General features: G+C 45.2%; 2 protein-coding genes across 5 annotated transcripts; both read left to right on the forward strand.

Moving 5' to 3' along the window:
• Positions 1-43: 43 nt before the first annotated feature.
• HOXA6 (homeobox A6) lies at positions 44-21,759 on the forward strand. Of its 4 annotated transcripts, none has more exons than XM_079302360.1 (3): positions 44-568; positions 4,953-5,210; positions 6,599-6,907. In XM_079302360.1, the coding sequence occupies exons 1-3, from the start codon at positions 376-378 to the stop codon at positions 6,856-6,858; spliced, it is 711 nt and encodes a 236-aa protein (XP_079158486.1). In that variant the 5' UTR covers positions 44-375; the 3' UTR covers positions 6,859-6,907. The 4 variants fall into 4 exon arrangements, with proteins under 4 accessions (XP_079158486.1, XP_079158483.1, XP_079158485.1 ...); XM_079302357.1 differs by lacking the exons at positions 44-568; positions 6,599-6,907 and adding exons at positions 12,545-12,649; positions 19,627-21,759 and having other exon boundaries at positions 1,775-5,210; XM_079302359.1 differs by lacking the exons at positions 44-568; positions 6,599-6,907 and adding exons at positions 12,545-12,649; positions 17,419-17,544 and having other exon boundaries at positions 4,577-5,210.
• Positions 8,981-11,625, forward strand: HOXA5 (homeobox A5; the record flags this gene model as incomplete). The annotated part of the gene is made up of 2 exons (XM_079302356.1): positions 8,981-9,542; positions 10,527-11,625. The coding sequence occupies 2 exons, from the start codon at positions 8,981-8,983 to the stop codon at positions 10,775-10,777; spliced, it is 813 nt and encodes a 270-aa protein (XP_079158482.1). The 3' UTR covers positions 10,778-11,625.
• Positions 21,760-21,924: the final 165 nt, after the last annotated feature.

Raw genomic sequence — 21,924 nt, forward strand, 5'->3', positions numbered from 1 at the left:
AAGTCCAGGTCTTTTAAAAAACTCCAGGGCTGCCTCTGTGGTAAGATGGCGCCTCTCTAAGACCTGCCTCTTCTTAGTGATGAGGAAAAGGCCATAAATCCGTTGTTGTTTATGAAAATTTACAACTTTGCAATACAACTTTATGAGTTGTTCGGTTTTTCCATTGGTCGTTGTCGGTCATGTGGATGGTAACCGTGAACATGAACTTTTTTATAATTTCCCTTGCGAGAATAGAGCCGCATTCTTTTGCTGAGCTCTGTCCTGCTTCGGATCTCTCTGGCTTTCAATCCCCATTTCATTTGTTCTTTGTAAGGCAATAGTGAACAAAGTGTGCGGAGGTTCGGCATAAGCAGCCGCCTAGAACACAGATCCGGGATGGCAATTTCCAGTTCCCCCGCTGGAAGGTGTGGCATATTGGATTCAAAGCACTGGCGTGGCAGATTTTCAACTTGCAACCTGGCTAATTTCCTGCTTCTTCTGGCACCAAAAGGAGGGCGATTCGTCTCCTGTGCAGCCAAAGCGACAGCTGTCAAAGTCGCAGGGGCTCCTGTGAGCCAGAACCTAAAAGGTGAGAAATGTATATGACAGTACTGTAAGCAGGGGAAAATTGTTTAATACGTTTAAATATTAGACATGTGCAATTAAACCAAATGGAAATGTTACCGGCCAAAAATAGAGATGGCTGCAGCTCAATTGATTTTGACTTAACCAGTGCATGCAAAAATATGCCTAAATAAAATGTTTATTTTCTGTGATTTAGCAAGGAAGCGGTGGATTTTTTTTTTTTTTTCCACGAAGTTGATTTCTTTTTGCGCTAGCCAAGGGTATGTTGTGACGTTCAGGTTATTTTCTATTAATTCAGTTTTACAAGTGGAGGAGATTTTTTTCTTCCCCAGAAAGAGGGGGGGGGGGGAATGATATCCCCAAACAATTTTTAATATTAATTTGCTGCATTAACTCATTAACTTAAATTTCATTTGCGGTTGACGAAATTTAGATGTAATTTATTTTTTACTATTTCATGAAAAAAAAAAAAAAAAAATCAAACAGCACAATGTCTCCTAGCTTCTCTGCCGTGTCCGGCAGGAAGGTTATTTCTAGACAAGGGGAAACAGAGCGAATGTGTCTTAGATTTGCTTTATCAGATGAAGTGCTGCTTGCGTAAATCCCTTGCCCCACCGTGGGTGCGTTGCCGGCGGTTCGCGGCGCGGGCGGCTTGCTCGCCTCGGCTGCGCGGAGCGGGCTTGGCGGCGGCTAAACCCATTCCAGCGCCGGAGACGGAGCTTCCCCCCCCCTTTCTCTCCTTGTTGTGACTGTTACGGTGCGGCGCTGGGGCGGGGGAGCGGCGGCCGGCGGGCCGGTGCCCCGCGGTGTGTGCCGGCGGGGGGCAGCGGGGACCCGGGGACGGCGCCCCCGGGACCCCCCGCCGCTGCCGCCCGGCTCCGATCCCGCCTCCTCACGGCGAAGGAGAGGCTCGGAAGGGCTTGAAGCGACGGCCCCGGCTCTGCCAGTGCCGCCGGGCTGATAAAGCACTGCATTTGCATTGCATTGCGGTATCCGCCGGACTGGAGCTGCAGTGAGCGCAGGATTATTTATTGCGGGTCGCGGGTGCTCAGTGCTGCCACGGCGTGGCGGCACGGCGGAGGCGGGCGCGGAGCAGAGCGGCCCCCGCAGCCCCTGGAACAGCAGCGCTGGCAGCCTGCGCTGCTCGGGGGAGCCCAAATAAAAGACCGAGAGGGGAAAAAAAAAGAAAAAAAAGAAAAGAAAAAAAAAATGCGGCCTATCATTTTTTTTTTTTTTTCCTGTGGGAATATCGGAGCTCATCCCCGGGCAAAATATTCCGGCAGGACCGGCTCTGCCCACTCCCCTTCCCCTCCGCTTCTACCTCGGTGTGTGTCAACTGCAAGTTACCACGGTGGGAGCCGGCTGGGGAGGAGCCGCCCGCGTCCCCCAGGCCGAGCGCTCTGTACCCCGCCAGTCTAAACAACGGTCCGCCTTGCCCAAACTGTTTGGATTAGGAGCTATTAGTTAAAGGTTGGTTTTAATGACGCTGGCGAGCACGAGAATGATTTTAAAGTGGTTTTATATACGAGGAGAAGGAGGCTTTTTAGCTTAAGAGGGTAACTAATCCCGCACCTGTATCCGAAAGTGGCTGGGGTCGCAGACGCGTTTTCGGCGGGAGGAGGAAGGCGGAATGTTATGTGAAGGAGGTGCTGGGGGTCCGTGGAATTAGGAAAACAAATAAACGGGGTATGAAATACACAGGTAACGCGAAGTGTAGCTGTTGCGGTGGCAAAATGCAGCAACTGGCTTTTTTTCTGCTTTCCACAGTGGGGGTGGGAATGGTGAAGGAAAACTGCTGCGAAATGTGTCCAGGCCGGACATTTCCTCGGCAGACCTGGGGGTAGCAGATTATCGTGATTCGGGGTTTTCTGGGGTAGGGGGAGGAGCGGAAAGGACGCCTGAATGTGACTGAAGCAGAGATTGCGGTGCAGATTGTTTAGCTGTCACTGTAACTACTCGAACACGACTCAGTCAGGCAAACGTGCAGATTTCATTCCTTTTCATATTATGGGATCGACGAAGAAATATTTTCGTTGCCTGCGGTCGGGTTTTCACAACTTGGTTTGGACGCAAACAGTAACTTGAAAAACGGGAAAGTAACAAAAAGAAATAGAGGGGGAGGGAAATCAGAGTGTAACCGATGCTATAAAATGTAAATATAACTAAGCCTGGAGCGACTTTTATTTTAATTTTTGTTTTGTTCTTCGTGTGATGGATTCAAACAAAAGATCGTCTGCCACAACTTTTTAGAAGTGAGGCCGGTGGCGTTTGTTTGTCCCGAGTATTCATTTTTTTATGGTGCGTTTTCGTTCTGACCTAAACTTGTGAAAATAAGCTATTTTAAAAGCCTTTTCTCATTTAACCTTCTGTGTATGAGTGCTTGCTTGTTGGTGTTTCCTCCTTTTAAAACTCCATTCTCACTGAGTAAAAAAACCTTATTTTTTCCGGAGAAATCTGCTTTTCAGGAAATACGTGTTTCTGAAATGACCTCTCAAAGCATGCAGCTAGTGAGCTGTAATTCTACCAGGTGTGTTTGTGGATTAGCTGGGCTGAAGGGGCTAAGGAAGTTGAAAAAAAACCCGAAGGCAATCAACATCTGAATGTGAAAGTCCAGCTGAGACTGCAAACAATACAAACTATTGTGGAGCGATGTTTTAACTCGCTACTGTTTTATAGGTATCGTAATCTGCCCCCGGAAATGAGACAAATAGTCTCCCAACAACAACAAAACTCTTCTTTGAAAGCTGCTTTAGGAAACGGTGCTCGTACGAATGTCACTTTACGTGACAGAGCGCGTTTAAAATTAGCCTATTCAATCTGTTGTAATGGGCGGATTATGAGTAAACACAGTTTAGAATTAACAACCTCATGTTATCTGCAGGAACTGCAGGGTTAGGGCTGAATTAAATGCGCATCAGCGAATTTCATCAGCACTGCTACTATCCGAGCCCTGGGCCAAGAATTATATTTCCGCTATGGGGTAACTGCCATATTGAAAAATGAAGGTGGAAATGTTTGTTTCGTGTGTTGTTCTTCCCCTCTTAAAGACACAAATCCACGTTTAATCAAATTATTCTGAGCAACAACGAAACCGATTGGCTTCTGCTGACTCATTAGCGGAGTTGTATTAATTAGGAATAGTCCTACTGGCTCGTTTTTGAATTTGAGTGTTTGATTCCCTCGGCTCTACTCCGGCGGGAGGAGGGTAGACTTGGGGAGAAGAGACACACACAACTTCATCTGGGCTGCCGGGGGGCGTCGGGAGCCCACGCGGCTCTTCCTGAGGCCTCCTCAGGCACTTGGTGCAAATCAAAAACCCCACTCCCCAGAAGGCCACCGCCCCAACCTCCTAATTACGGGGATGTTCATTAATGTACGAGACCTCTTGCACTGCAGGACGCGTTAGCCTCTCTCACAAAAGCTGGGTTCGGCTCTGGGGTGGGCTCCCTGAGCTCCGAAGGGAAGCCTTAGCGGAGGGGCAATTTTCGACTGGATGGATAAATAAATACGTTTTAGAACAGCTTAAAAATTCTTGGATGCGGCTGTGGCATCACGACGGCAAAATGGAGAGAGGCCGTCCCCCCCCCCCCGCCCTCCCCCCCCACGCTGCGCGGCGCTCCGCTCCCCCTTTCACGTGCTCCCTCCGCTCCAAAGTTTCCCTTCGCAGCATCCTCCACCGCCGTCTCCTTCCCTCCCTCCTCCTTCCCTCCGCCGGAGAGCAGGGGGCTGATCGCCCACCCTTCCCACGGGGTTGCGCGACTCCCCTGTCGTGGAGCCTCCAACTTTTAAGGGCGCCCCCCCCCTACAAACACCTCCAGCAGCTTTGCGGGGGTGTCCCCGTTAGCCGCTCTCGCACCGCCGGGAATTATCGCAGTTGCCGTTGTTATTACGGCCGGGCTGTTTTCCCGCGCGGGGGCGGTGCCGCGGCGGGGGCGCGGCCGGTCCCGCGGGTGCGCGGCGCGGCGCGGGGGGCGCGGGGCGGCGCGGCGGGGCCGGGGCTGCCGGTAACTTGGCGGCGCGGTGGCGGCGGCCCCGGGGGAGCGGGCGCCGCGCGCGCTCCCATTGGCCGCCCCGCCGTCAGCTGCTCCTATTTTCTGCTGTCGCTTTGGCGCTCGGCCATCCAGAAACAAACCACTTCGATGACTCCTAATAGTTATCGCCAGATGTACTAATACACAACAAATCACGGTCCGGGAGAGGGGGAGAGCAAATGAGTTCCTATTTTGTGAATCCCACTTTCCCGGGAAGCCTGCCCGGGGGCCAGGACTCCTTCCTCGGGCAGATCCCCCTGTACCCGACGGGCTATGATGCTCTCAGGCATTTTCCGGCTTCGTACGGGGCAAGCAGCCTGCAGGACAAGACTTACACCTCACCTTGTTTCTACCAACAGTCCAACACCGTCATTGCTTGCAGTCGGGCTTCCTATGATTACGGAGCCTCTTGTTTTTATTCGGACAAGGACATTAGTAGCGCCTCTCCTTCCGGCAGTGGCAAACAGAGGGGGCCCGGGGACTACCTGCACTTTTCTCCCGATCAACAGTACAAAACCAGCGGCGGCCAAGCCAAAATTATAAATGACGAAGGCACCGACCGGAAGTACACGAGCCCTGTTTACCCCTGGATGCAGCGGATGAACTCCTGCGCTGGTAAGGCATCTCGGTGCAGTCAAGGGCGGAGAGGGGAGGAAAAGGAAAAGTTTCTTTTAATTTTTTTCTTCCTTTTTTTTTTTTTTTTTTTTTTTTTTTTTTTTATTGTTGTTGTTGTTGTTGTTGTTGTTGTTAGATAAAGTTCAGATTACTGGAGAAATACGGTTCCTGCAGGGCAATATGTAACATGAAACCTTCCCAGGTTTAGACCTGGCACGTTGGCACCCAGGGTATGGTGGCCAAGATCCCAGTATGTAGGTTTACTGGTGAAAGTTACAGGGGAATCCTTGGAAAGTAGGGGGTGGGGTAAAAAAAGAAATAAAAAGAAACAAAGCACTTTTATCACTCTCTTAAAGCCACCCCAAAGCCTCTGCTCTGCTTCTTCATTGTCAGAGAGCAATGCATGGAATATGCCCTCTGTACTAGGATCCAAAGCATTTGTGGTACATTCCTCCTCGCCCCCCTCCCCCAGCTCATTAGCCTGTGAGTATTGGATATTGAGAGCACGTTTCTGGGGCCGTGGGCGCACTTCCATGGCATCGTGAATTTTTTCAGACTTAGGAGTGAACTTCACATAATTGAACTATTCTGTACAGGAGTGATGCTGGGGGAATGGGGGGTGGGGGTGGAGTGGGAGGGTTGTATTGGGGTGACATTTATTTTTCATAATCCCAAATTTAAACGTTTGCCTCAAGTGTTTGCAAATGAATCGCCTTCTCTCCTATCCTCCCAAGCTCATATTTGCTACAGGGTAGATTTCATTCCTTTTTTTTTTTTTTTTTTTTTTTGAAAATTAAACTTTTAGCAAGACCATTCCGATGCTGTTTTGCATTCAAGAGCAATAAATTCCGGAGCAAATGGCAAAACGCTCTTGCATGATCTTCAGCTGATGTCTATAATTATACTTAGAGACCTTCTGTAGTCCCAGCCATGGCAATGGCTGTGTGTTTGTGTCAACACAGCCACATGTGCGTGCACACACACACGCACAGGCACATGCGTGAGGCTTCCAGGATAGCACACGTGTGCCTGTGCCTGTGTGTGCGCCAGACTCCCAGCGCGCCCAGAGCAGCCTCTGCTCAGCTCTGCTCGCACCGTGCTACCTCCTGCACCTTCCTTAGGTCCATTTTAAAGCCTCTTTTCATCCCACTTACCCCGCCACCGTAAGCACACTGCACATCCGCATTAACACCTCGTCAGGCAGGAGGAAAGGAAAAGAGATAATTAAAATAAATAAATAAATAAATAAAAGCCTCCAGGAAACCAGAGCAACTTCCCCACTCCCCGTGATTGTGCCTGCAAAAGGAGGCAGAATGTACTAATCGCTTTTTCTGGTCTAAAATCACTGGGCCCTGTCCAATGCGATCGTTTTGTCTTTACTTCTACAGGTACAGTATATGGAACACATGGGAGACGAGGGAGGCAAACTTACACCAGATACCAAACGCTAGAGTTAGAGAAGGAATTTCATTTTAACAGATACTTAACCCGAAGACGACGTATTGAGATTGCAAACGCTCTCTGCCTTACTGAACGCCAGATTAAAATATGGTTTCAAAACAGGCGGATGAAATGGAAAAAGGAAAACAAATTCATAAATTCCACACAGCCCAGCAGCGAAGAAACAGAGGAAAAGTCAGGGGAGTAGAACCACGTTTAATAAACGCTACCAGGCCTTTCCTTAGCGCTTACTACTACTACTATTATGATTATTATTTACCTTGTGTTCCTTCTGCTACTGAAATCCTATAGGTTTGTCACAGTCTATTAATCCCCAAAAGGCTTGGTTAAAAGATGTACATTTGCAATCATCTGTGACTTGCTCTAATATATGTGGAAGCCCCAGCTTTTGAGCTATAGTCATGTATGTATATAACCACCTTTTCAAAGCATATATGGTGTTGGTTAAAGTATTAGAGAATTGACCCAGAATTTTAAATATTTGAGATGAGCATCTGTGTGTGGGTGAGTGTCCCTGGTGTGCTCGTGTGAGAAAAGATAAGCAAATTATTTTTAATTTTTTTTTAAATTAGAAATCCTCATATTGTAGAAAGACAAGATATTTTAGAAAATATTTGGTTGATGTTTTTGCTAGCTTCCGCTATGGCGGGCCATCTCATTATGCTGTGTTTGGGAGTTTATGATCTGGGGGAAAATAACTTTTAGTAATGTTTAAAATATTTAAATAGGAAAAGAAAGGAAAAAATCTTTTTTAAAAAGGTAGTATAAATCGCTGCATATAAACTTTCAGTTAAAGCGGAGACGAATTGCAGGGAGATTTTTTTTTTTATGCCGCTAAACTGCTTAGTCTGCACTACTAGAATTAAAGTAAAAACTCGGCGTTAAACTTCAGGGGAAGCGAGCAAGATGTTCCGAAGCGGGCAATTTTCTGTGGTTCCCGTTGAGCTTACGCTAAGGTTTTGGTAAGCTCAGCTCTGCACTGAAGGGACTTTGAATTATGGACTACATTTATTGGGGCTTCGTAAGCTTAGATCGATCTTTTTTCCTTTTATGTCTCTTTCTTTCCCACTTTCTTTCTTCCTCCCTTTCTTTCTTCCTTCCTTCCTCTCTTTCTTTCTTACTTGAAGAAAAGGTCTAATTAACTCGGGGATTTTCTTTCCTGCTGCTGCGGTATCTTAATTCACATTCGCATTACTTAGCACTGGAAAAAAAAAATTGATACTTTGAAGAAAATAGCTGCCATAAAATGCTTCGAGATTTGTAGAAGTAAAATAAGCGCAGCAAAAATATTGATTAATATATATGTTATATCTATCTAATATATTGCGTGTGCATGAGTGTGCATGTGAAGCTGTGTGCAAATGCACTAGTATACGCACCGAGGCTCTTTTGTTTGGAAGGCAGCACAATTTGGGCTACCACTCTAAATGTTTTAAAAGCCAAATCTGGAGAACATAATGCAAAATGGCTACCGCCGCATTTAGAGGATTTTTTTTCCTTCCGAGAGGCGATGAAATAGCGGCAGCCTTAAAGTCGCCTGGAATTTGACCCCCTAGTTGGAAAAACGCTGCACGATATTTATCTTTAATAGATATGTGCCATTTCACATCGGCAGGACCCGGCTGCCTTTCGAACTCTCCGGCACGGATTAAGTGTGGGGGAAACTATAAATACATATACAATACGTAGAATGGACACAAGCCTTCCCCGCGCCCGAGAACGGATCGTATCGGATTTGCGAACTGGTGCAAATAAGCCCCGCACGGAGGAGAAGGCAGGCACAAAGCGGAGCGCTCCCTGCACACCCATCTCCCCGGCGGCCGGTTCGGAGGAGCGATGCCCGCCGGCCCCGCAGCCTGGCCGCCGGTGGCCGGTGCCGGTGGCGGCGAGCCCCGCTCCGCTGCGCGCCTCTCCGCTTCTCTCCGCGCCGCCGTCGGGGGCCGTCACCCCGGGCCGACCCCGCGGAGCCGCCGCCATCCCCCGCGCCGCCAGCGGGTGGCGCTGGAGGCCGGCGGACGGGCGGGCGGCGGCGGCGGCGGCGCGCACGGGAGGCGCGCCCCGGGCCGCCCGCGCCCTCCCAGCTCCCCCACCAGTGCACGAGTTTACCTCTAGAGGTCATCAGGCAGGATTTACGACTGGACAACAAAAGCACGTGATGTGAAGCCGTACCCCATATTTGGGTGCCTACGTAGGAGGGAACCAAGTACATGTCCCAGTCATTTCCATAATTCATCATAAATTGTGCAAGGGTGCTATAGACGCACAAAACGACCAAGAGCCACAAATCAAGCACACATATCAAAAAACAAATGAGCTCTTATTTTGTAAACTCATTTTGCGGTCGCTATCCAAATGGCCCGGACTACCAGTTACATAATTATGGAGATCACAGCTCGGTGAGCGAGCAATACAGGGACTCCGCCAGCATGCACTCCGGCAGGTACGGATACGGCTACAATGGCATGGACCTCAGCGTCGGGCGCTCTGCTTCCACTCACTTTGGTGCCAATGAGAGACCCCGCAGTTACCCGGCCAACACCACCTCTGCCTCGACAGAGCCCAGGTACAACCAGCCCGCGACGTCTTCCCACTCGCCTCCCCCTGACCCTCTGCCCTGCACCGCCGTGGCCGGTTCGCCTGTCAGCGAGAGTCACCACGGGGTGAAAAACTCCCTCGCCAACTCCACCAGCACTTCGTCCAATTCCAGCAGCAACACGCACATCAGCAGAGACGGGGTTGGCACCTCGTCTGGGACTGAGGAAGACACTCCAGCAAGCAGCGAGCAGGCAAGTGCCCCGACCGACCAAAGCACAGCCCAGCCTTCACAGCCCCAGATCTACCCCTGGATGCGAAAACTGCACATAAGTCATGGTAAAGCAAATACCCTGTTCTTTCTTTATTTCTCTGGAGGAAAAGGAGGATTTAATGTAAACCGGGTGGCTGCGCCGAGCAAGGTCGGGGAGAGGGGGAGAGGAGGGCGTGAGAGCGGGCAGTCTCCGCGCACACCACAACTCTGCTCGCAGGGAAGCACGCTCCCTTCTCTGGGCGAGTCCCCCCCGAAAGGAAAAAAAAAAAAAAAAAGCCTCTCGGCCCCGAAAACACCGCTCGCCTGGCTCCCAACGCCGGCGAGGGAGTAGAAGGAGCCTTGCCGAAGAGAGATCGGGAGCAGAGGCTGCTCCCGGCTCTCCTCTGAATGGGAGATCTTCCAGTGGGAACGGCGCGGCTGACCCCATTTATTTTGCTTAGACATATTAAAAAGAGAATAGGAAAGGGCGAGAAGGGCAGTTTTCACTGCTGGGAAGCCGTGGGGGAGGGGGGAGGGCGAGTCGCCCCAAACTCGGGGTAGAGGGCTTGAGGGGCGCGTGGGAGAAAAACAACTTTCAGCCCCGGGTACCTGCCCTGCCCTCGCTGCTGGGAGAGCGGCCGGAGGCTCGCTGCCTCACAGAGCTTTCCCCAGCTCTGCCGTGGGAAAGGGCTGCACGTCTCAGCCTCGCTCTCTCAGCTCTGAAAACCCAGCTATCAGCAGAGACATGCTCCAAATCAGCTTATCTGAGGGAGGCATGGGGGAGAATTAACCTTATGAAAAATCAAATTTAAAATTAAAAGAAAGAAATTGAAAAAAAAAAAAAAATCGAATCGCAAATCCAAGAGAAAACTTACTGAGACTACCAAATCCCCCTCCCCCAAGCCTTTCCTAAGAGGGGCTGGAGGGGGAAACTTGTTGAGCGTTTATCCAAACCAGAAACAAAACCAAGCAGGACTGAGAATAACGGTCCTGGTCGCTAGTAGCTGCAATAAGACACGAAGGCTCCGAGAGGCTGCTGAGAATCTAAATCATGTACTTTTCTCTTCCAGACAACATAGGGGGACCAGAAGGGAAAAGGGCTCGGACTGCTTACACCCGCTATCAGACCTTGGAGCTCGAAAAGGAATTTCACTTCAATAGATACCTGACCCGCAGAAGAAGGATTGAAATAGCACATGCTCTTTGCCTCTCAGAGAGACAAATAAAGATCTGGTTCCAAAACAGGAGAATGAAATGGAAAAAGGATAATAAGCTGAAAAGTATGAGCATGGCAGCTGCAGGAGGGGCATTCCGTCCCTAAGCGTTTGATCAATTAAAAGTACTGAGCAGTATTAGCTGACCCTGCGTCGTCTCATGTCAGTACTAAGTTGACTTTCTAAAACTTCCTTGTGTTACTTCTGTGAAGAAACCCTGTTCTTGTCGCCCTTATTCATCTTTTAATCATGAGCCTGTTTATTACCATTCTCTCGCGTGTATAAGTAGATCTGCTTTTATCGTACATTTCTTTGTCTTGAATGGCTTTGTCTTGAAAAAAATAATAGATGTTTTAACTTATTTATATGAAGCGAGCTGTGTTACTTGAAGTAACTGTTAAAACAAAACAAAACTAAACAAAAAAGAACAAAAAGGAAAAAAAAGAAGTTAAAAAAAAAAAAAAAAGAGAGAGAGAAAGGAAACCCTCCCCCGGTTTAGTACAAATGTTATGTGTTGCACTCAACCTGCTTAACTGTGCATGTGTGGTCAAGTGTTAATGTCTGTATAGCTCCAAGCTGTTAAAAATATTTTTATTCAAACTACCTATATAATTCCTGTGTAATTAATGCTGTTGTAGAGGTGAAATGATGAAATCAACTGAACTTGTCCTACGTGTAGTGAATAGTGAATCTGTGACGAAAACTGTGATTCCAAGCAGTATGTCCTTGCTGTGCCTTTGTATATGACTCTTTGCACGAACTCTTAGAAGTGGCTCTTATTAAGCGCAGCTTCTGTGATGTATGTTTTTTGTGAACAAAGTTACAAATATAGTCAAAGTCTGGCTGTTTGAGCAAACTGTGATCAGCTTTTTTTTTTATTATTATTATAATTATTTGTTTTTAAAAAAAAAAACCTGACTGGAAATCAACAAAAAAATAAACTTTCTATTGTAAAGTTTTTGTGATCTGATTTGTGCAAAGCAAGAAGTTGTGCTTCCTGATTTGCCTCTGAAAAAGAAAAAAAGAAAAATAGCCCGTGCAGAGTTTATTATAATATTTCACCTGGCTCCTACTGCACGTTGCGCATGGTGGATGCTGCAATTGTCCGCTACCAGTATTTTTAATTGAAAGTTTGACCAGAAGTTCTTCCTTACTTGTTTCTCGCTAGGTGGAAAGCTGCATCGCAGGACCACAATCAACACCCTTTGTGTCTGAATCAACTGTTAACTGTCTGCTGATGGTTAAAATTAAAAAAAAAAAAAAAATCACCACCAAAAAAAACCCCACCAAAAAAAAAACCACAACCCAAACCTCAAAACATGTGCTTTGTTAAGAGACGCTGGGAACTCCAGGATGTGTTTGCACCGCTCTAGAATTTCTCCTGTGGTTTCATTAAGTATATTTTAGGACAGCCATGTCCAAGCTCTCTGCATCTATTAGTAACCCTCTCTAGCCACATTTCCACTCTTTACAGATTTTTGGTTTTCTTCGCTACAATTAGTTTGCTATAAACGCAATGTTACTTACCCCATCAGAGCTTGAATGGTTAACTCTTCTGAGCTTCTAAGAGCAACTAAAGATTTGCACATTTACTGACTGGTTACATTGATGCCTTCCCTTAAAAGTTATAAAACAGTAAACTTTATAAGCCCCAGTTCCGGCTATATGACATTTGGGTGCCAAATGAATAGGGTTTTGTCTATGAATTAGATCGTAAAATCATCCATAGCACAGACAGATAGGCTCACTGGCTATAAAAAGTCACGTGGTGCCATTAAAGTAAGTTTTATGGTTTTGGGGAGTTGACATCCAACATTATATACCACATAACATATAATCTCACTGACGCTGGACTTCATTTGACTCTTTTGCAGGCTACGTGTGCCTCCTGGCCATTCAAATTGTCAGGTTTAGGGACAGAAGTATCCAAACCACAAGTTCTCAGTACTATGTGAAAAATGGCTCCTTGCAAGTCAAAGGTAAGTTTTGTGCACAAGTTCCTTAAAGTTTATTTGTACAGTGGGGAAGCCGAGGCTCCTGCTCGCTCTCGCTGCCTCTCGCCTCTCTCTTTCTTTCTCTTTCTCTTTCCCTTCCTCTCCGCCTGGAGGTTTTCAGGACGGTCCCACCGAGCCCGAGAGGCAGGATCAAGCACTAATGATTCAGGTTGCGCTGCAAATACCTCCCCCCCACCCCTTCACTCGCAGCAGCTAGCTCTCTATTTTAACGATCAAATCAAAGTAAACCACAATAAGCGACTTTGGCAGAGATGGATTTTGGGGCCTAGCTTTAATCACTTTGACTACCGCAGAAGATAATTACTTCCTTTGCTCCAATAGACTCTCTAAGTTTGGAGAGGTTTTGTTTAGCAAAGAGTAGTTTCTGCAGGCGATTAAAAAAAGGGGGAAACAAAATAGATTGGGCTTGATATTATCTGGGCAGTATCTTATGTAGGCATGATCGAGTTGGAGGCGTGATGATATGGTAATAATCTTTGGATTGGTGAAATATGCTGCACATCAGAGCCAGTATTAAAATGGCACAGACTGTACTGGAGTGTTAAGATACATATTTTCTGCATTGGGCTGTGCAGAAAGCCTTAGCTATGTGTATATGTACATCTGTGAGAGCGTAGTGTGTTTTGGGGGTGTGCGTTTATAACGTTGCTATAACTTTTTTCTGGTTCTATATGTAATGGCATAAATAGAAATATATTTAAATTATATGCATGTGTGCCTGCATGTACAAATGAGTTTGTACGTCTGTCTAAAGCCATGCAGATGCATATATGTACTTAATATTGGTGTATTCATGTACACAAAGGGTGTGTACGTGTGTACACATATATATGTTCCTGTGACTTCCTTTTTTTTTTTTTTTTTTTTTTTAAGCGAACCAATTGACTGTAACTTGTAGCATTAATACAAGAGACTACAGGTCATTAGAGTGCTGCAAATTATGAAATACGGGCTTGGTTTATTGAAGATTGTAAATATCCCCCTAGCTCCGCTCTCTCCCTTTCTGCCTTATATTGCTGGCTGCCATTGTGGGGTAGGCCCCAGCTGCGTGTTTACTTCAACATTCTTTTTATTTAAGTGGACTGTTCTCACTAGAGTGTGATTACTCAGCAATAAACTTTATGGCCGGATTTAACTTCAGTCTTTGAATTTCCAGGACTTGAATGAAAGGGTGAAAGGAACTCTATCTTTCTCTGGGTAACATTAAGGCCTGATCCTTATCCTGAGAGCTGTTACTTTGGCGAGTGATCTCAGGGGGGTATAAACAGACTAGTCAGGGACTAGGGTAGAATTTTGAGAATTGCTTATTATCTATCTATCTATCTATCTATCTATCTATCTATCTATCTATCTGTCTGTCTCTCCAAACCAGCAGTGAGTATCGCCTTCTCTGCACGGGTTTGGATTAACATTGATTCAGCAGATTGCATTGTTTTCCTTTATGTGTCATAAAGTCGGGTTTGCAAAAGAACTGAGTGGTTTGATGTGAGAAATGGGCTTTGTTTTATTTTGCTAGTGCTGTGCCATTAGAATATTGTGGTTTAGGCTGGTTTGGCTACTGTGAGCAAAAATGGGAGAAAGACGCAGTGTTTTAGGAGGGTAAGGTTGTTGCGTACCTCTGCAAGGTCTGCATATTGCTGACTGATTCCTATTTTAAATTTATTCGTCTTCATAGAAATGGTAGTGTTTAAGGTGGGTTCATCCCCAAGAGCTCAAATGTTTTTTAAAACCATCTAATATTTAAAGCCCACCTTTGTGGAAGATAGGGTCTGATGCCTTTGTGTCCGTTGATCTTTCCTGTCAGCGCTAAACAAACATATCTGCATATATTTCATATTTAAAAAATGAGGAAGTTTTTAAAAGAGCATATCCAAACGCACATTTGAAAATTATTTCCTTATAAACAGCTGGAAATTTTATACTACTCTAGTTGACACGTTTTTGTCAATAGGAATATCAGAAAGTTTAATATAATAGGCGTGTATTATACTATATGCCATAAAATTTTATCGTTTGAGGCAAGGCATGAAAACCCTTAAAAGTTTAGTCTTCGTTTATATATGAGTCCTCTTCCAAGGAAAACCATTTGCTTGTAGACGGGGATAATACTGGACACAAACAGCTCATGATTGCTCAGTGTTTAACAACTCTGTGCAATTTGAATTAACTGGCCAATATACAAGCACACACAGACACCCGTTCGACTAATATTTTAGGATCCTGGATATCATCCTGAACTGTAATTTTTCAGTGCCTAGAGTGAAAAGATTTACTACTATGTATTTTCCACATTTTTTAATGTGGCTTCTGGATCATATCCCACATAAAACCATTTATAGAGGTTCAAGAACTGCAGAAAAGAAAAATATCTCTATGTCCAGAAGCATATAAACCCGCCTGTACTGCGAGAAACACTAGCAACAAAAGAAAGTTAGCTAGTAATGACAACTTCACCATGTTTCTGGCCCTGCCCTGTCCTAAGCATCACAGTTGAAACCATTCAAACCCAGAAATGCATTAAGATTTCCTAATACACTTTGAAATTTGAAATTCAAACGAGCCCAGACTGAGGAATACTGCGAAAATAGTCCCAGGTTCGAATTGTTTTCCGAGGGAAAATGTCATGGGAAATTATCGCTGGGAATCAGGAGAGATGTTTTATCTGCACACGTTATTTTTCTGATGAGTTTGGGGGATTAATAAGTGCGAGTTTTTTCTATTTTAGGAATGGCAGGTTTCTGCGATTTGAAATACAGTTTTCCAAATCCTTTGAAAGAAATACTTGCGTGTACTGTCTCATGTCTAAGTGTAAAACCAATTAAAGATTAGGCAGCCCTCTTAATGTGTGGAACTGGTGACTTTAAGAGACATAACTTTCTCTAAATCAGAAGGATAACAATCCAACGGAAAGTCATCCGTAAATTACAGCTCTGCAGCCTTGTCTAAACCATGCAAACGCCCTAATTTCAGAACACTACAGGGAAATTATTATCCTGCCATTTCCTTACGTTTAGAAAGTGTGTATCTGTGGAAGGGTGACAATAGAGGAGTTTGCAATTTGCTTCATGGGAAATTGAATGGAACTGATAATGAGGGGGGGATCAGGAGGTTTCTATTTCAAACCCTGAATACGGGAGCAATGCCTTTTTCCTCCCCACAAACACAGATTTAACGCATTTAATGCAGACACGAGTAAATCTCCTGACCAAGTTAAGATGTCGTTGGCTTTCTTAGTCCTTTCTCTTTCTTCCCTCAAAATCCCCTGATTTGAGGCTGAGGTTACTAACTAGAGCGGAAAACCACAGTTCCCACAGTCGTCTGGTCACCTTTGAAATTATTATCCCTTTCAAATTAAAGCATCTTCACTAATGTCTCTCTATAAGGCGAATACTCATGGACCACCCCAGTCACATGTTCCTGTAGCTACGCGCACAAACAATTTCAAATCTGACACAGAGAGCGTGTAAAATTTGCATGGATTTTGCCTTATAACACGCAAAAGGAATCTTTTCTATATCCCCTCCCCCCCAAAAATGTCTTTTCAATAATAATATTTGCTATGAAGGTTATTGGGTAATTATTGCAATTTTGTGGAACAGTCCTTGCTTGAGGTGAAGTCTGTCTCCGGATAATAAATGGCAGCCCGTGCAGTTCACTGCCAGGTTAAGTAAATGCAGAAAAGATAAATCTGCACACCCTAGGAATCACCAGCAGAGCTCGCTTTAGACCAAGTTCACAGTCAACTCGTTTGCCTAGACAAGGCTTCGCAAACAATTAGACTTGTTTCTTTATGTTTAAATCAAGGAGAAATGACTAAAACCCTTCAGCAGAGAGCTGCAGCTTTTCCCCCAACGCTCGTCGCTCCGTTCCTTCCAACATCACGCCCAGAACTTACCCAGCATTTCACCTGCAATTGTAACCATATAGCGCCTTTGAGTAACAGGCTTCCCTCCAACGCTGCCGAAAGGCTGTGCAAACTGATCTAACAGCATTTTACAAAGCTGCGAGATTAAGGAAAAGAAACAAAATATTAAAAATGCAAAAGTATCCGATTTCTCAGCAGCAAGAAGAAAATAAATAATTAAAAAAAAAAGCGCTCCCTTAGAAAAGTGGGGGAAACAGCAGAAGTATTGAAACAAACAGTGCGAGTCTCTTACTCCTAAAAGAAGCAGCATAGCTTTTGTATATCTTTGTGGTTAAGGGCGTTACAACTGCAGGTCAAAAAGTTGAGGGTCAAAAGTTTACGTTTTGCACCACTCTTAGTCATTCGCCCAGACAGAGTTTGATGTCAATGTTATAGCCGAGATCTTGACTATCAGCACAAAAGATAAAATAGCTTTGAGTTACGTGTGTATCACAGTATGGACTCCAGGTGAACCCTACTGGCTGAATGACCTCAATTACCAAGGAAAGGATAGAAAATTCCTCTTTTCAAGAGTAATACACGTTGTATTTCATCTTGAATTATCAGCCACATTTGTGTCTGAATATCTCGGGCTCTGCCGCGGCAGGTAAACACGCGTGTTACCCCCACAGAAGCCACAGATGTTGCCTCCTCCAAAAGTCAGGTAGCAAAATGCCTCACCCTTGTTTATTATATAATAACCTGCTCTAAGAGGTTTAATGTTAAGCCTTCTCACTTTGCAAAATGGCAGGAAGATAAGATAGGAGCGAAGCTATTAACGCGTGTATCGATCCTAGCCGCGTCTTTGTTTTTGCTCTCATTTCTGTAGCGACCGCTAAACTGTGCTTAAACAGGACATGCCGGAGATAATACGGGCTATATGTTTGGTCCGAAGGAGCTCGTTTAAAATTCGGATCGGTGGAGCCGTGTTGCGATACCCATGGAAAATATTACGAAGAAGCTGGCACCCTGCGCCTCTCCGTGATTTGGAGGGTTCTCACAGCCTTCTGGAATTACCCGAGGCGGCAGTTCCCAGAGAAATTGGGAGTAGGACGCGTTGTTTCTCCTCTCGCCACCCACCCCTCTTCACCTTCCAAGAAAAAGTTTAGTGGATTTTTTTAGCGCAGAGAGATTCCCACATTGCTGGGATTTTTTTTTGTTCCCAGTGCTGCTTCTTAGTAAAAGCTTTAGCTCCTTGGTTAGACGTGTCTGCAGGGAGAACTAGCCAATATTGCTCAAGCAACTTAATTCTGGAGGACACCATCACAGACGGGATTCATCTTGAAATTTTAAGGCTGGCGGGTCTGTGGAAGAGGGAAAGGATATTCCCAAATAGCCATAATCAGATCTGAAAGGTGTGGAAAGGGGGACAGTGCGACAAGGAAATCGGAGAAAGAACGCACCTCATCCCCAAGCACGCATTGCTGCCTTTCCACCCCCAAGGCAGCAGCCTACACCGGCCTCTGTGTAACTGGTACGCGTGAATTATTTGCCAGAGACACAGCTGGATCGTGGCAGGCGAGCGCTGTATCTTGGGAACAAGTACGCGAGAGGTTAGATATCAGATTAGCCAAAGTGATTATCGGAGATTGTGCCTAAAGTACCTGCTGAAGCCTGGAAAGTGTGTAATGCAAGTGTTTGCTCGGCGTGTAGACGCTGTTCACAAGTTGTTGTTGCTGCTGCTCACTTGTAGCGAGCCCTGGCACTGCACGTTTAGGGAGCCTGCCCGCTCTGGAGATAGTATATAACCTTTCACATCCAGACTATTTATTTGGTGTAAGAGCGAAGCCTGATAACAAGCTAAAAACCGTAGCCAAATATCTATTTTGTTAGAGAATAGCAGGCGGATTGTTTCCAAGAATAACAATGCGTCTTTGATATACCCAGAATGAAAGCTGTTACTATAATCGGCTTACTCAAGAGTAGGTGACAGAAATCCATTTACTTTCTCACTAAAACAATTAGTGGTCCGGATTCCATATTTTAAATCTGGTTTAGAATAAAAATATAAACGAGAATAATTTCCAAGAAGTTAAAACAGCGTCTTACATAAATATTGACTCATTATAATTATTGTTTAAATTGTTTCACCCCTCAGAAAAAAAAAAAAAAAAAAAAAAAAAAAGAAGAAAAAAAGGCAACAGGCTAGAACAGAACAGTCAATAATTTGAGACGAACTCTTTCTGTCCTTTCACTCCCTGCATTCAGCACGCTGCTCTCTGGCGTGGAAGGTCTGCTCAAAAGACCATTCATTTAAAATCCGGGCACAAATCACATTTTACGTCTGTTTATTTAACCGCACCAGGACAGAGTGAGCAAACCCCGTCAACTATGCTGTTGTTAAGAGGAGACACAGTGCCAGGGAAACCACCGCTTTTACCAAATGCTGAACTTGGGGCAAAAATGCCAATATTGCCCCGGCAGCGCCCATCGGGAAGGACGCTCTCATCCGCGGAGGCAGGAGCAGCCTCGGGGCTGTATCTTTCCCAGGAACAAAGAAAGGAATACAGTCGATACATTCCATAACGTTTACATTTTCCCTCGATTTTTTTCTTATTTTTCCCTTAGAAGTAGTGACCTGGGCAAAGCACCCTGCTATCTAAAAGACACTGTTATAGACCTTTTAGAAAAACTAAGTCCAAGGCCGAGGTGAACTTCAGGTCACCGCGTCTAACAAATATGAAAATGTCGCCTGGTGAAGGGCACGCCTTGTTATTTAACAAAGACTGTCAATGTGTAAGATTAATAAGAAACAAAATGCACACGGTGTCACTTTTCGGTCACTTTGAAACTTGGGACAGCCTCGCATTCAAGAGGGGAAAGCTGGGACTAAATATATTCAAAATGGTTCAAATCAAAGTCAAGCCAGGCTGCTAGTGCGATTCTTCCTCCTCCTACCGCTCTCGGTGGAGGATACCCGGCACGGCGAGAGGTTGACTTGAATTATTATTATTATTATTATTATTATTATTATTACACTACTACTATTATTATTGTTGTTGTTATTCTTTTCTCTTTCGTGGCAATTACGCTTTAGCTGCATATGTGGAGGGTAACAGGAATGCTTGTCTGTTTCACAAGAAAAAGAGGGATCCCCTTTTCCCCCTCTTTCGGTATGTATTGAGTTGCCTCTTCGTGGTGCATGAAAATTTACTCTCTCCCTCTCAACTTAATTCCAGTACTGTCCCCATCCCATTCTCGGCCAGCCTCGGCCAGGAAACTCTTGCTTCTTTATTAATTGATTGAAGTCTACCTCTCCAGTGAAATCGAGCCTTTAGTGCTTATGGAAAAATAAGGGAGCTGGCCTATTTTATCCTATCTTTTTCTTTCTTTGAGGACTTAGGGTGATGGTACAAGTTTGTTAAAGGGAAGTACTGGGGGAAAAAAGGGTTTGAGATTGTTTATTACAGCCATAAATCTTGCAGTAAAATGTCGAAATGGCCGTGTGCAAGATAACACTTGGTGGTCTTGGCTGGGTTCTTGTTTATGATAACAAAACCAGAAAGACACGGAACAGGCCTTTTGGAGGTCCTGCCTCAGCACATCTTCGCAGACTAAGGGAACCACACGAAAAAGCCAGACTTGAGCTGAGCAGCTCAGGTCACCTTGCAGATTTACACTCGTATACAAAATTGAGTCCTCCTCTCTGTAAGCAAGCGCCAGAGCCCTACTGTAGAAAGGAGCACGGTGAAACTTTGAGATCTAATCACAGTAAATAATATGAAGCAGAGCCCGGTCAACTCTCCCAATGTAGCGCTGGTCTTACAAACCGAGACAACACTTTTCGTTGTGTTTTACTGTGGCGTGGGAACACGGCAGCCCGCTGTAGTGCTCCGGCCATAGTGCCTCAGGACTTATGCCGAGGATAATATTTACGATACCCCAGTGTAATTCATCTGGTGCTAGCCGGCAGGTATTTGTATGTATGCGTCTCTGTGTGTGCATGTATCTCTTTATACCGGGAAAATGCTATCGTGGTGGACTTCGGCAATCTTTCATTTTTTACAGCCATGCAGATGAGAGCTGTTTTTTTCTTTTAGGAAATGGGTTGCTGTTGTTTTGTTGTTGTTGTTTTGAGTATAAATAAAACAATGTCCTCTTTTCTGTCAAATGTGTGCTGTTGAACAGTTGCGGCTGTCTCTGTGTGTAACCGCGTGTGTGTAACCGCATTTCCTCTCCACGCAGAGTAAATAGAGAAACTTATCTATTACGCCAGTTAGAGTTCCATAGATGTGCTGTTGGAAATGAGTAAGTAAATGTGTTTTAACTCTCTTTACAAATTAGACATTCGATAGTAGGAGGAAATGAGTGATTGTTTAGATAAGTACCCCAGTATACCCAAGTGCTGGCAATGTTCTAACATATTGCAAGCCGCATGCAATGTGCGTGCCTATGTGTCTGTGGATAAAATATAAATCGATACAATGTGTGTCTTGTTAGATAGAATATATATTCAAACAGAATTTTATTGCATGTATCCATTATGTATTAAACTGCAAAAGACAATAATCTGAATTTAAACCAGAGTAACTGTTAATGTAATATCTTTAGGAGGGCAAGATCTAAACTGCATCGTATTTACGCTTGATATATTAGAAGTATTTTCCCATACCAGCAGATGAGATTTAGCCACTCAACAATTATATTCTCTAAGGGTGTGGTAAATATTTCTACGTGTTTGTATTCTTTCCTATACAGATGAAAAAAATAATCTGAAAAAGTTCGCGCCTATTCCAAATGTGGCAGACTCGATGATGTTCAATGAGTATTTTCTTTCCCCTTAGAATAAGAGCTTAATTAGTTTAACCATCAAATTTCAATTACCTAAGGTCAGGGCGGTTGCCTCGTTTCCCCCTGAGCTGCAAATACCGTTAACAGTCTCAGTTTTAGCAACGTAGAAGTGCCCGGGTGCCCTCTCCCTCCTACACCAGGGTTTGCGAGCTGCTTCTGCGAAGGCGCTAGCGATTTCTTATGGAAGTGAAAATTAAGAAATAAACCCGAGACGAGGCACACCAAACAAATGGGCTTAAATTGGTAGTTCAGAAAGCTCTCCTTTGCGGATAGGGATGGTCGCAATGAGCCCTGTAATCGCCGGTAGGAAGTGTTTGATACCGTCGTGTCCGTTTTCCCCCATCCCTTCCCCTTTGCTCCCCGTTATTTTCAGGCTCGCTCTATGCCTCACAGCCCGCAAACCCCTCGAGGACTCTCCTCGGCCTCCCCGCGACCTTCGTTCTAACTTTGGCGTCTATTCCTCCAACCAGCTCAGCTTCAAAGGGGCAAAAAGCGATCCCTAGAGTTCGCGTTTGCCCGCGGTCCGCAGCGGGCCCTGGGGACA

Source organism: Erithacus rubecula (assembly GCF_903797595.1).
Source record: "Erithacus rubecula genome assembly, chromosome: 3".
In the NCBI taxonomy this organism is placed as follows: Eukaryota; Metazoa; Chordata; class Aves; order Passeriformes; family Muscicapidae; genus Erithacus; species Erithacus rubecula.